General features: G+C 37.0%; 1 protein-coding gene across 1 annotated transcript in view; it reads right to left on the bottom strand.

The window, feature by feature from the left end:
• Positions 1-4,595: 4,595 nt before the first annotated feature.
• The window catches only part of TBX20 (T-box transcription factor 20), a 58,197-nt gene continuing 48,871 nt past the window's right edge, over positions 4,596-13,921 (bottom strand). The window contains exons 7-8 of the mRNA XM_060108388.1: positions 11,917-12,029; positions 4,596-9,596 (exon numbers count right to left, since the gene is read on the bottom strand). Of these exons, the coding sequence (XP_059964371.1) occupies positions 9,256-9,596; positions 11,917-12,029 (454 nt within the window). The 3' untranslated portion in view covers positions 4,596-9,255. The remainder of the gene's footprint in view (positions 9,597-11,916; positions 12,030-13,921) is intronic.

Here is a 13,921-nt window from a genome sequence, read left to right on the forward strand (position 1 = left end):
AAAGAAACCCCATACTCATTAGCAGTCATTCCCATTCCTCCTTCCTTCCAGCCCCTAGCAATCTGCTTTCTGTCTCTCTGAATATGCCTCTGTTGGACATTTCGTATAAATGGAATCATACAACATGTGGTCTTTGTGTCTGGCTTCATTCACTTAGCATAGTGTTTTGAAGGCTCATCCATGTTGTAGCACTTATCAGTACTTCAGTTCTTTTTATAGCTAAATAATATTTAATGGTATAGATATACCAAATTTTATCTGTTTACCAGTTGCTGGACATTTGGGTTGTTTCCATTTTTATGGCCATTATGAATAATGCTGCTATGAATATTCATGTACAAGTTTTTACGTGGACATATGTTTTCATTTCTCCTAGGTGTATACCTAGGAGTGGAATTCCTGGGTCATATGGTAACTTTATGTTTAACAATTTTATAAACGGCCAGACTGTTTTACGAAGCAGCCACATAATTTTTTTTTTTTTTTGCAGTACGCGGGCCTCTCACTGTTGTAGCCCCTCCCATTGCGGAGCACAGGCTCCGGACGTGCAGGCTCAGCGGCCATGGCTCACGGGCCCAGCCGCTCCGCGGCATATGGGATCCTCCCAGACCGGGGCACGAACCCGTATCCCCTGCATCGGCAGGCGGACTCTCAACCACTGCGCCACCAGGGAGGCCCGCAGCCACATTATTTTATATTCTCACCACCAATGTACAAGGGGTCCAATTTCTTCACATCCTTGCCAACACTTATTGTCTATCATTTTGATTATAGCCATTATAGTGGGTGTGAAGTGGTATCTCATTGGCTTTTTAAAATTAATTGACTTTATTTCTTAGAATAGTTTTAGGATTACAGAAAAACTGAGCAGAAAGTACAGAATTCCCATATATCCCTTCCCCTCCACTGCTGCACACAGTTTCTCCTGTTATTAATACTTTTTATTAGTGTGGTACATTTGTTACAATTGATGAACTAATAATGATACATTATTATTAACTAATGTAACTATACTTTGCATTATGGTCCACTCTTTGAGCTGTACAGTTCTTTGGGCTTTGACAAATGCATCATGTCATGTATTCACCATTATAATATACAGAATTGTTTCATCGCCCTAAAAAGCCTATGTGTTTCACCTATTCATCCCTCCCTCCCTCTTCCCAAACCCCTGGAAACCACTGATCTTTTTACTATCTCCATAGTTTTGCCTTTTCCAGATTGTCACACAGAGTGGCTATACCATTTTGCATTCTCACCAGCAATAAATGAGAATTTCTATTGCTCTTTGTCTTTGTCAGCATTTGGCATTATCCATGTTTTGGATTTTAGCCATTCTAACAGGTGTGTAATGGTATCTCATTGTTGTTTTAATTTGCATTTCCCAAATGACATGTGATGTTGAGCATCTTTTCATGTTTATTTGCCACCTTTACATATTTTTTGGTATGTCGTCTAGATCTTTTGCCTATTAAAAACTTAGATTGTTTTCTGACTGATAAGTTTTAACAGGTCTTTGTATATTTGAATACAAACCCATTAACAGATATGTGTTTTGCAAATATACTCTCCCAGTTGTAGCCAATCCTTTCATTCTCCTAATAGTGTCTTTCATAGAACAGACTTTTAAAAATCTTAATGTAGTCCATCATATTAACTTTCTCTTTAATAGATCTGCTTTTGACGTTGTATCTAAAAAGCCAACGTTATCTAGATTTTCTAGATTTTCTCCTGTTATCTTCTAGAAGTTTTATAGTTTTGCATTTTACATTTAGGCCTACGATCCATATGGGGTTAATTTTTGTGAAAGGTGCAAGGTCTGTATCTAGATCCAGTATTTTACATGTGGATATTCAGTTGTTCCGGCATAATTTTTTTAAAAAAGGTTATAGTTTCACCACTGAATTGCCTTTGCTCCTTTGTCAGAGATCAGTCGACTGTATTCATATGGGTTTATTATCTGGGCTCTCTGTTGTGTTTTGTGGATCTACTTGTCTGTTCTTGCACCAATACCATACTGTCTTTATTAATGTAGTTTTATAGTAAGTTTTGAAGTCAAGTACTGTCAGTCCTCCAACTTTGTTCTTCTTCAATATTTTGTTGGCTATTCTGGGTCTTTTGCATGTAAACTTTGGGATCAGTTTGTTGATAGCCACAAAACTTGGTGGGATTTTGTTTGGGATTGTGGTGAATCTATAAATCAAATTGGTTGTCACTATTGAGTCTACCTATCTGCAAATATGGAATATCTCTCCATTTATTTACATCTTTGACTTCTTTCATCAGAGTTTTGTAGTGTTCTTCATATAGATCTTGTACATATTTTATTGATACCTAAGTATTTCTTCTTTTTTTTTTTTGGTGCTGATATAAATGGTGTTGTATTTTTAATTTCAAATTCCAGTTGTTCATTGCTGATATATTAGAAAGCATTTGACTTATTTTTATTAACCTTGTATCCTATGACCTTGTTATAATTGCTTATTAATTTTATGAGTTTTTTTGTTGTTGGAAGTATGTTAATATTATATATATATATATTTTTTAAAAATCAGTAAGAAGGAGAGGAAAAATCCTTAAAACTATAAGCAAACTGAACAAATGAACCCAGTTGTATTGCTAGTGAATAACATAACCATATAGGAGAAAAAAACCAAGTAACTGCTAAACATGTCATTTGACTATATACACTTAGTTGAGTAGCAGGGTAAACAGCTGCAAACAAATCCTGAACTCTTTTTAGAAGGTTTATTGTAGTTGTATGAAAGAAGCAGTATGAAATTATTTGGGGTGTATAGTAGAATTGAGTAAATAAATATGTTGATTTTGGGAGCCAGGGTTCTCATTGCGGAAGAAGGCAAATACAGATACGGAATGGGGCAAAGCATGGAAAAAACGATCCTATGGGCGTACATTGGAATTGGAGATACCAGCATAAACTCATGATTTCTAATACAATTTATACACACACATACGTATATTTGAACATGTGTGCTTACATACATATATATATAAATATTCCTAACACTGTTAGCTGAAAAGGCCTAGAAACATATGACAATGAGCACATCTGGCACCCAGATATTGGTTACTAATACAGTTTCCCAACTAAAAGGAATCTGGGCTCCTGGTAGAAACTGTTGATTACAGGGCTAAGGCAGGAAAGGTACAAGATGAGCCTGGAACAGTGTGTTATGCCAGAAATTGAAGAAGAACTTAAAAAAAAAAAGTAAATTAGGGCATGTCAAGAGGACACAGGAGCCAACTTAAGGGGCTCCCAGTGACCAAATCTGGGATGATTTGAGCATCAAGATAACTAAGGGTAGTAATAAATTATAAGCCATTGAAAAATAGGAATTCTTTTGCCATGAAAGACAAAGGCTGAGGAATGATAAGTACCAGATTAAAGGAGACTAAAGAAACTGGACAGCTAAATGCAATAAGTGATTCTGAACTGGATCTGATACTTCTTACTGAAGGAAAATATATGCTACAAAGGACATCATTGGCGTCATTTCACAAAATTGGAGTACAGATGGTAGATCACAGTATTATACCATTGTTAAATTTCCTGAACTTGCTAATTCTACTGTAGATATTTACTGGAATCTTCTTGATTTTAGGAAATAGACTTTGAATTACTTAGGGATAATGCGGCACGATATGTGAAGCTTACTATAGGGATGATAGGGCATGATGTGTGGAGCTTACTATCAAATGTTCAGAAAAAGTGTGTGTGTGTGTGTGTGTATGCGTTGACTACTCAGTATGAATGCAAATGATAAATGGGGTAAAAAGTTAACAATTGGTGAATCTAGGTAGAGAATATACAGTTTCTTTGTATAGTTCTTGCAACTTTTCTATAAGCTTGGAATTATAACAAATAGAAGATTTTTAAAGGTTGGGGTTTGGCATGAACAAAATATTAAGGGTAATAGAGCAGACTTCTGAAAGCAGAAGGTTTGATAACGTCAAGCATTTTGAAGGACTGTTACATGGAAGAAGGATTAAGACTTTGAATTTGGCTAATCTTATTTTGTGTCAGTCTGCTTTGTGTAATATTACAGCACATCCAAGAGGTCATGACTGGAATGAGAGGTAGGAGTTCTTTAAGCTTTATGGAGTCTTTGGTATCATTCAGAACAGAAAAGTGCGAAGACTGGCGCTTCTAAAGGTTCATCAGGTAGAGTGAATGAGTGAAAGGGACTGGGTGTAGGAATATGGGAACTGGTGGCAACTCGAGAGCAATGTCCTCTCTAAAGACTTTCAAGTGCGACTAAAGACAAAACCACAACCCTGCGACAAAACCACAACTGCTGTGCGTTGTGTCTGGCCTGGGAGTGGCCAGTTATGATCCCCTGACCTTACCTAATCCTCCTCTTTTTTTTTTTTTCGGGTGAGGAAATGGGTACCAAAAGTCACAAAGTGTGTGAGATAATGAAAGGTGTAAATGTGTGCACGTATATCGAAACACATCATATTTAATGAAAGAAATTAACATCCACACATTTGTACTTTTGTACAATTTTGGGTAATATATAATTTTAAGCTGTTTACAAATAACATGTAATGCTTCAAATATTACATAATGTTGATAATACATTTCTAGCAGAAATAAATATATTGCACTTAAAAAGAACTTCATTAGATGTTACTTTATAGTATTAGGCTTATAACTTCTTTTTTCATAAAACATTTCCCATGCCCTTCCCACCACCCCCAGCACACACACTTCATTACAGTGACTGTTCTCACGCAATTCGTTAAGCAAATGAACACAGCAAACAATAGAACTGTGATAGAGTCTACTAAAGAGGCTAGATCCAATTTTATCCTTTAGGAAATAGAAGACCTTCTTTTAGGTTTCTGAAACTAAGAAAAACAACAACTAAATATAGTATTTTAATGTACCAGAAGTGAAATACAACAAGCTGTATTTTTTGTCCAGATGTACTATTTCACCAAAATGTTTTTATTTTCTTATTATCAGGGGAGGAGGTTGGAATTATCTAAGGGAGAGACAGAGAAATAAGGGCCAGAGAACACTTCTGGATTATTTGTCTATCAAATATTTATAAATGAACCTTTGCATATTTAAGCATGCTGAAGAAAGCTAAGTATTGAAATATTTTATAACTGGCATGGAATAGTAGTGAAGAAAGAATGTTATGATTTCCTAAAATTTTAAGAGTTTTTAACCTTCCCTTTGCTTGTTTACATAAAATCCTTACATTCTGAAATAATATAAAAATTTATAAAATCCATCCTCCACCCAAGCCTAGCTCTCTAAAGGAGCCAGCTGAAAATTTTTTCTGTTCAGTGCCTCATTTCTGTCCAGTCTAAATTTATAGTATAATATTGTTTTGTTTGTAGTAATTATCAATTCCATACACATTTAATAATGAAAACAGTTTTCCTTACTTGGTCAATGGAAGATTGAGTAAAAATATTGTTTTTCTTGCCACATTTGATCCTGCACATTACATAACTGACTTTTTGAACTTTAGTTACTGAGTCATGGCTTGAGTTTGACTGTGTTTTTAATGAGGTGGTAAAGTCTCTCCATTTACCTTATTTGAAGTTCAGTTTTCTTAGTATAATTCAGCTTAAATATAAGCAGGACAGCCTGAAAAGCTAATGTGAAATTCAGAATTGGGATAAATATCCTAATATCTCTATGAAAAATTCATAGGCAGTATGGGATGAAGATGCTTTGCTTCTAAGAATACTTATTCTTGGACTTTTAGAGGGTTTCCTTTTTATCCCCCAGGGTGGGGCATTGTGGCCGGAGAAGTGCAATTACAGAGATGTGGATAAGGGTGGAGAAAGGAGGTTTTGGAATATCCCACAAAGTCAATGTGACTCTTACACAGGGTGTTTACTAGATGATGCATCATAATCAGGAAGTGTCTTAATATCTCCTACTCTGTGCCCACCTACTAGAAATGGTGGTAAACCTTTAAGACAACATACCATTGTTATGAACTCAAAAGGACCAGCAATGTAATATAAATTCATTAATGTAGACCTTGTTACCTAATAATTTGTGATATGTTGGACACAAACTGGATATGTTTATCTTTATACTGCCAAGGGTGGACAGAGGAGGGGGGAAGATTTACTAAGTAAAAGAAATAAATGAGCTTACTCAGAATTATTGATAAACATTTAAAAAACATATCACATATGTAGAATTTACTAAGTTATGAATTAATTCTTTTGGGTTAGATAAAGCCATTCTGGCAGGGCTGCTTTTTAGCAGCATTATACGTTAGCCAGGCTTTTTAATACTGTAATATACCTGGGGGGGACCCTGAATTTATTCCAAATATACCATAACTCATGCTCTTTATTATTCAGTTGGCTTTGTCCCTAATTATCTAGTTCTTGCAATTGTTTTTGGTAAAATAGACTTTAGAATTTTAAATGTTAAATACCCAAGGGGTTAAGTAATAATCAACAAGCAGAAGAGCTCAGAACCCTGGTGGGGTCATATATCTGCCCCTGGTTTCCATGACTAGAGTGACTGACCAGGTTAAGCTCCATTTCACCTGTGCTTCTTCTTTCTTGTTCAAATAATACCAGATACTTAAAAAGTGTATCCAAGAATTTCAGGTGTGATTTTCCAAGAGCATGCTTTGGTGTCTTAGTCTTTGTTCTTCTCTAAGCATGCTATTTATTTTTAGTCTTATATTGATTTAATTACAAAATAAAGTTATGAATTCAGGACATACTAGCATAAAACCATATTTAACAAAAATATATAAACCTACTTTTGAGACACACCAATTGGGAAAAATGTCAAAATAGTATTAAAATGATCCTTTCATGCTCGTTGAAAAGAAAATTCAGATATGGATTTGCTTTAGTAGACCAGTCATTTATTAGGGTATTAAGTAGTATCATGTAAAATAGTATTTACTTTTGTTATTCCTGCTTTAAGTAGCAGTACTCTGTATTAAAAGCACTGACAACAGGGCAACTATTAAACATTAAATCCCTATCCTAAGCTCTGTGGATATGTACTTTAAACATTATGCATAACTACTTTTTTTTTTTTTTTTTTTTTGTGGTATGCGGGTCTCTCACTGTTGTGGCCTCTCCCGTTGCGGAGCACAGGCTCCGGACGCGCAGGCTCAGCGGCCATGGCTCACGGGTCCAGCCGCTCCGTGGCATGTGGGATCTTCCCGGACCCGGACACGAACCCATGTCCCCTGCATCGGCAGGCGGACTCTCAACCACTGCGCCACCAGGGAAGCCCATAACTACTTTTTTAAAGAAATACATCTGTGCTGTGTTTGAAAACAAACTACCTGTGGATACTATAGCATAACATGCAAGAAGTTAGAAGTAAGCCTACTGTGTCTGCCATAGGACTTTGAGATGTTTGGTTAACGCAGCTGGTGCTTCTCCATAACCAAACCTTGGAATATAGTGGAGAAAGTCAATTGCAAGGTCCAACAATAGCATCACTTAGACAGGCTGTGCCAATTATACCTTGTTTCATAGACTGGAAATGCCCAATAAAGTCATTTGATATGGAAAAGCCTAACATTAAAACAACCAAATAAAATCCCACTTGAGTTTGATGTGATAAGTATATTACATTTGACTTCCAAATACACCTCTACCCTCAGCAGCAAGATTTCCCATCTCTTTGAACAGATTCAATACTTTTGTAGTCAGAATGAAGTAGAATGAATATTACATTAAAAATTAAGAATATTGGGGAGCTTTGTGTAGAAGACAGGTTAAATTCTATAGCTAGAATGCATTATATCTAAAATTGAAGGACTACGAATTTCATTAAACCTCTGTTATTAGGGAAATGAAATGTTGCAAAATGCCAAATGTACTATCCTGATTGTAAATGCTTAGATATATATGGCTCAAAAATAATACAGAAATTATATATAACTACAATATAGTTAATTACTATTATAAATATTAAAAGAAGGCTTAAGAAGATAGCAAGAGTTGAAAATAAAGTGGATAAATCCTTTAGATTTACTTATAAGCACTTCCAATGTTTCAGTCAGGGTGTCATTGAGTTAACATGCGATTTCATATTATGGACCTAGAAAAATGGTAGAATTACTGAATGTAATACAGTGAGAAAAAAGGGCCAATCAGATAGATGGACACATACCTATTCATGACCAAAGGTTAAGTGGTGGCTATATGGGCATTTAGAATGGTCATTCATAAATCCTTGTCAATCAGTGGCAGCAACTAATCAAACAATGAAGCAGATTTACTGAAAATGAGAATTTGGCCTGGTGCATTTTAACATCCATAAGGTCTCCCAAAGCTGAAGTAAAAATGAAGGGAGCTCTGGTACCCACTGCAGAAAAAATTCCTTTTAGAATAGGGCAACCATCTTTTTATTGTAGTGAAAGAAAGTCTCATGCGTCAAGGTGTAAAGACTTTAAAGTGTCCCTCAGTGAATAAATCAGCAGTGTATTTAGAATGCAGCCCAGAAAAATAAAACCTCAGTTTTATTCGTATATGGAAGATTTTTCCTACATAAATGGCAAATAATTGCAAGAAAGAGAATTAGAAAGAAAGAAAAGACTGTGAAAAAGAACTTGTCAGGTACTGGCCCTTCAATATTAACAGAACTTTGTGAAGTCTTACCACCTATTCATCCACCAATTAGGATGCATTAGCATTATCTCAGCTCCTTCCCCAGCAAACTAACACAAAGGAAAACTAAACATGCTTAAGCTACAGCACTACAAATACTTCTCTATTGGCTCTCATTTCTATAGGGAGAAATGGACTTCAGTTAGTCATTATGCATTATGGTATGTTATATAGTATTGCCTCTTTGAAGATTCTTTTAACCTGTGGAAAGTAGAAAGAAAACCTATACATGTTGACTTTATACATTACTGCATTGACACAGCATTTTTAACCACTAGGAATAATGCATCTTAAGATTCATCTGCCTTGTATTATTAAACTTTCTTGGTACACTGATATCCAATAGTTGTGGGACTTAGGCTGGCTAAGAACTTTACACTGATTCTCTCTCAAAGCCAAAAGCTGTACCCCGCTACAGATGAATCCTGGTCCGTGGTGCTTTCCCTCAGTGGTAGGTTTTACTGTGAGTCCAGCTCTCCTCTTTAATATGTCCCATGTCTCCTGGAGAGCCCCGGCTCCAACACCCCACATCCCACCCACCCAACCCTGTCTTATATTTCCATACCCATTTGCACATTCTGGATCTGGATTCTCCTATTTTTAGAAGAGTCATACAAATGGCGTCATCACAGCAGAGGAATGGCGCAGTCCTTGGATAGCAGCATAGGGCCCCTGCTGAAAGTAGTGATGATACCGGGGCATGTGGAATGAGGGGAATGTCGGGCCACTCCCTTGCATGGAGCTGGCAATGGCCGATGGGGTTAGAGGCATCCCAAGTCGGCTATATGGTGGCAGAGAGCCCTGTATAGGGTGAGGAATGGGTGTCGCTATGGATGCTGTGCTGGTGCCAAGAGCAGTCAGGGACTGTGGGTGCTGAAATCCAGGAAAACTGGATGAAGATGATACCCAGGAACTGAGAGACAAATTATCAGATGTTGTAAAGGCTGATCCTGAAAGGAAAAAAAAAATCTCATTAGACTGGAAACTCTACTTCAGTGTGCAAATCAAGAATTACATTATCTGAACAAATACCGTATGCTAACACGTATATATGTAATCTTAAAAAAAAAAAGGTTCTGAAGAACCTAGGGGCAGGACAGGAATAAAGACGTAGACATAGAGAATGGACTTGAGGACACGGAGAGGGGGAAGGGTAAGCTGGGACGAAGTGAGAGAGTGGCATGGACATATATACACTACCAAATGTAAAACAGACAGCTAGTGGGAAGCAGCCACATAGCACAGGGAGATCAGCTCAGTGCTTTGTGACCACCTAGAGAGGTGGGATAGGGAGGGTGGGAGGGAGATGCAAGAGGGAGGAGATATGGGGGATATATGTATATATAAAGCTGATTCACTTTGTTATACAGCAGAAACTAACACAACATTGTAAAGCAATTATACTCCAATAAAGATGTTAAAAAAAATAAAGAATTACATTATCTGTAAGGGTCAATTTTATTTTTAAAATTATGTAATAGATCTATAATTTAAAAGAGAGACAGGTCAATCATGAGGCATATCTAGCTTTCCACACAAGAATATATCATTTAACCATATATGGAAAAGATAATTTACTGACTTAACTCAATAGATGGCCTGCATACTCCCTGAGAGTGGCCAAAACACTAGCACCCTGCCTGAAGGTAATGACCTGATTCCCTTTAAAGGACTTCCAAATAGCTGATATCCGTCCTAACCTCTGTAGCATCCCTATAAGTAAGGCTGGACAGACAAGCCTCAACAAAGCTACCTGGTTTCCAGAGCCACTATGAAAACCCACAAGACTGTTTTTCTTTTTTTTTCTTTAGCTTCTGTAACTCTTTTCTTTTGGAAATAATGAGAACATTTACTATGTTGATTACATTTAAGACAGATACACAAAATCCAAACATTTTAATATACCAGCTCTACTCAGCATAGCTGAGTTATGTGGAAACAATAAGCACTGTCAAAAATAAAGCATAAATACTTAGAAATTACTCTAAAAAGAAATGCATGATACTTATTTGAAGTTTTTCACACGACTCTATTGAAATAGAGATGTAAGGAAAGATTTTAATAATTGGAGACACGTGCCATATTCTTGGATGAAAAATAAAAAATTTTTAAAAGTCATTTATTCCCAAATTAATTTATTGGTTGAGTGTAAAGCCAATGAAATGCCAATGTTTTTTCCCTCTTCAACTCGATTCTCTAAATTATCAGGACAAATAATGACAGAATTTTAAATTTTTAAAAATTATAACAAGGATAGATTTTCCCTACCAGATATAAAAATGTTATCATGTTATAAAAACAAAATAATGCATTTATGAAAATAGCATAGTACTGAGCAAGATGAGAAGCCACATCAATAGAAAAGAACAAATTGTCACAGTACAAAATAAAATATATATGTATACTGTATTTATCATATATTTGGTATATAATAATATACTAAGTAATAATGGTAATACACATCATTACAAACTATCAGGAATGACAGCTTAGTGTCCATAATTTTTTATTAGATATTTGACAAGTTGCAAGAGTAAGTTTTTCTTATATCACAGTATCCAGAAGTTTAAACAAAATTTGACACTGAATTTTCCAGTTGTATAATTACCAGTAGCTCATCTGGATTTAGCTATAAGAGATATCATATGTTCTGACTGTTTATGCTATTCCATATCATGGACATAAAAATATGACAGAGGACTCTCCCCATGTGAACATCCCTGTGCCTGGGCAGCCCCCTCTGGTTTCTTTTCTCTGGCCTCCCAGATGCAGAGGGCTCCTCTTTGAACATCTGCAGCAGAGGAACTTTTTAGTACTCCCCTATTCTCACGACCCGGGCCACTGCCTCTACGCAATGTGTTCATTAGGAGAATCTTCTTTTTAAAAATGTTTTCCATTCTAGTCATTGATCCTAATAAGATATTCCTGATATAAGTAAAACAGATATATTCCCTGATTTTCAGATTGTAAAACTGAGGTTGAGAAAGACTAAGGGGCCACCCCCAAAGTCCAATAGCTCTTTGGTAGTAGATCACAGACAAATAACTCCTGGGCCCTGACTCAGAGGCTCAATGTCCTTTTACTGGAAAACAAACTACAGGAAGGCTTTAGGCAGCATAATCACTTAAGATGCAAAGAAAATGATGATCAGCCTCAGGCTGTCCCTTCCTGAAGAGGCTTCTGAAATACTCTGGGGCAGTCTCTTCCCTGAGGGCTAGAAGTCTCATCACCTCCCTGCCCAGCAGTTGCATAGCCCAGAAGTAGTCTTACCTCGATTTTGTGTTGTCTGAACCTCATCCCCCAGCACATCCTCTTCTCCTCCATAGGTACGGATGGGTGAGCGGGCATAGGAATGCTTTTGAATCAGGCTCTCCACACTTTCCCTAGATTAGAGAGTGACACATCCTGAGTAAACTAAAAAGTTAAGTACTCAGAGAAGGAGAGGAGTCTTAAAGATGATTTACCAGTCAGTAAAACCATTTTCTCAGCCAAAAGACCACCACTTCAGTCAAGAATCCGCCTTCCAACGCATGGGACACAGTTTCTATCCCTGGTCGGGGAACTAAGATCCCACATTCTGCAGGGCAACTAAGCCCACATGCCACAACAACTGAGCTCACTCATGCATCTCAACTAGAGAGCCCTCGTGCCACAAACTACAGAGCCCATGCGCTCTGGAGCCCGTGCGCCACAACTAGAGAAGAGAAAACCCGCAGGCCAGACGTTTCTAGTGTTCTAGAAAATTAGAGAGAAGCCCGAGCACCACAACGAAGAGCCCGCACATCGCAATTAAGACCCGACACAGCCCAATAAATAAATAAATAAATAAATAAATAAAATAAAATATTTTAAAAAATACCACCACCTCAGGGAAAGATAACATTTAAAACATGTACATTTATTTCATTGTAGATACCTCAGAAATATAACCTCAGGCATATAAATACAAGAAACCTAACTGGACAGGATAAGGACAATTCCCTGAAATTCTACAAAATTAGGGTCAAAGGTGAACAAGGAGCTATAAAACCTGACCATAGGAATATGGAGTTTAATGATGTGAAAAAATGACTGGTGAATTTACTACAAGGAGCTGCAATCCTGTGACTTCATCAGCTAATGAATACAAAACAAATACTCACCTGATACGAACTGCACTGATTGAACATCTGATGAAATACTGGCCCAAAGTTCAGAATATCATTAGTCATAAAAAAGACTCAATGTTCACTAATAAACCTAGTAAGTGCATAGAGTATATGACAATATGGGTAGTATGGATAATGGCCACTTTGAGATTCTTGTTGCTTTAAGACTGAAAATTACGGAAAACCTATGAAGGACACATAAATGGCCACTAGGGAATTTAAGCCCCCAAATAAATTGGTGCATTGTCTTTGTAGATGGTCTTTCTCTTGCAATATAGTCTAAAAACTAAAGAGTGTTGTTAACTTTAAAAACAAAAATTATTTTGGTATTTGCCAGTTCAACCTGCTGCCATTAAGAAAGAAAAACACCAGATAAGAGGGTTTTTTTAAATTAATTAATTTGTTTGGCTGCATTGGGTCTTTGTTGCTGTGCACAGGCTTTCTCTGGTTGCGGTGAACAGGGGCTACTCTTTGTTGTGGTACATGGGCTTCTCATTGCAGCGGCTTCTTTTGTTGGGGAGCACGGGCTGTAGGCACGCAGGCTTCAGTAGTTGTGGCATGCGGGCTTCAGTAGTTGTGGTACATGGGCTCAGTAGTTGTGGCTCACAGGCTCTAGAGCGCAGGCTCAGTAGTTGTGGCTCACAGGCTTAGTTGCTCCACGGCATGTGGGATCTTCCCAGACTGGGGCTTGAACCCATGTCCCCTGCATTGGCAGGTGGATTCTTTTTTTTGTTTGTTTGTTTTTTTATTTTTCTACATAATTTATTGTGAGATGATCAATGTTAAATAAAATATTAATTTTCGTCATTTGCTTTCATTTCTTCTTGACCAATTCTTCATTTTCCCTTCCAAAATGTTGTATGCCACACCTTTGAGGCAATGAAGAAGTTTTAAACACCACTGCTAAGGACTTGAACATTCATCTGCAGGTACTTATATGCTTGTTACGTGCACAGCTGTCCTCCTGGTGGTTTTTTCACAGCCATCCTCTATGACAAGTTTTTGGAAAACATTTATCACAACGACCTTCATTCATCTTCAACTCATAGGCTCTGTTGTACCTTTGCTTTGGAAGAGGCAAAAGTTCTTCCAGTCTCCCAGCTCTTGACCGGTTTCTTCTGTATTGT

Source organism: Mesoplodon densirostris, chromosome 9 (assembly GCF_025265405.1).
Source record: "Mesoplodon densirostris isolate mMesDen1 chromosome 9, mMesDen1 primary haplotype, whole genome shotgun sequence".
Taxonomy (NCBI): Eukaryota; Metazoa; Chordata; class Mammalia; order Artiodactyla; family Ziphiidae; genus Mesoplodon; species Mesoplodon densirostris.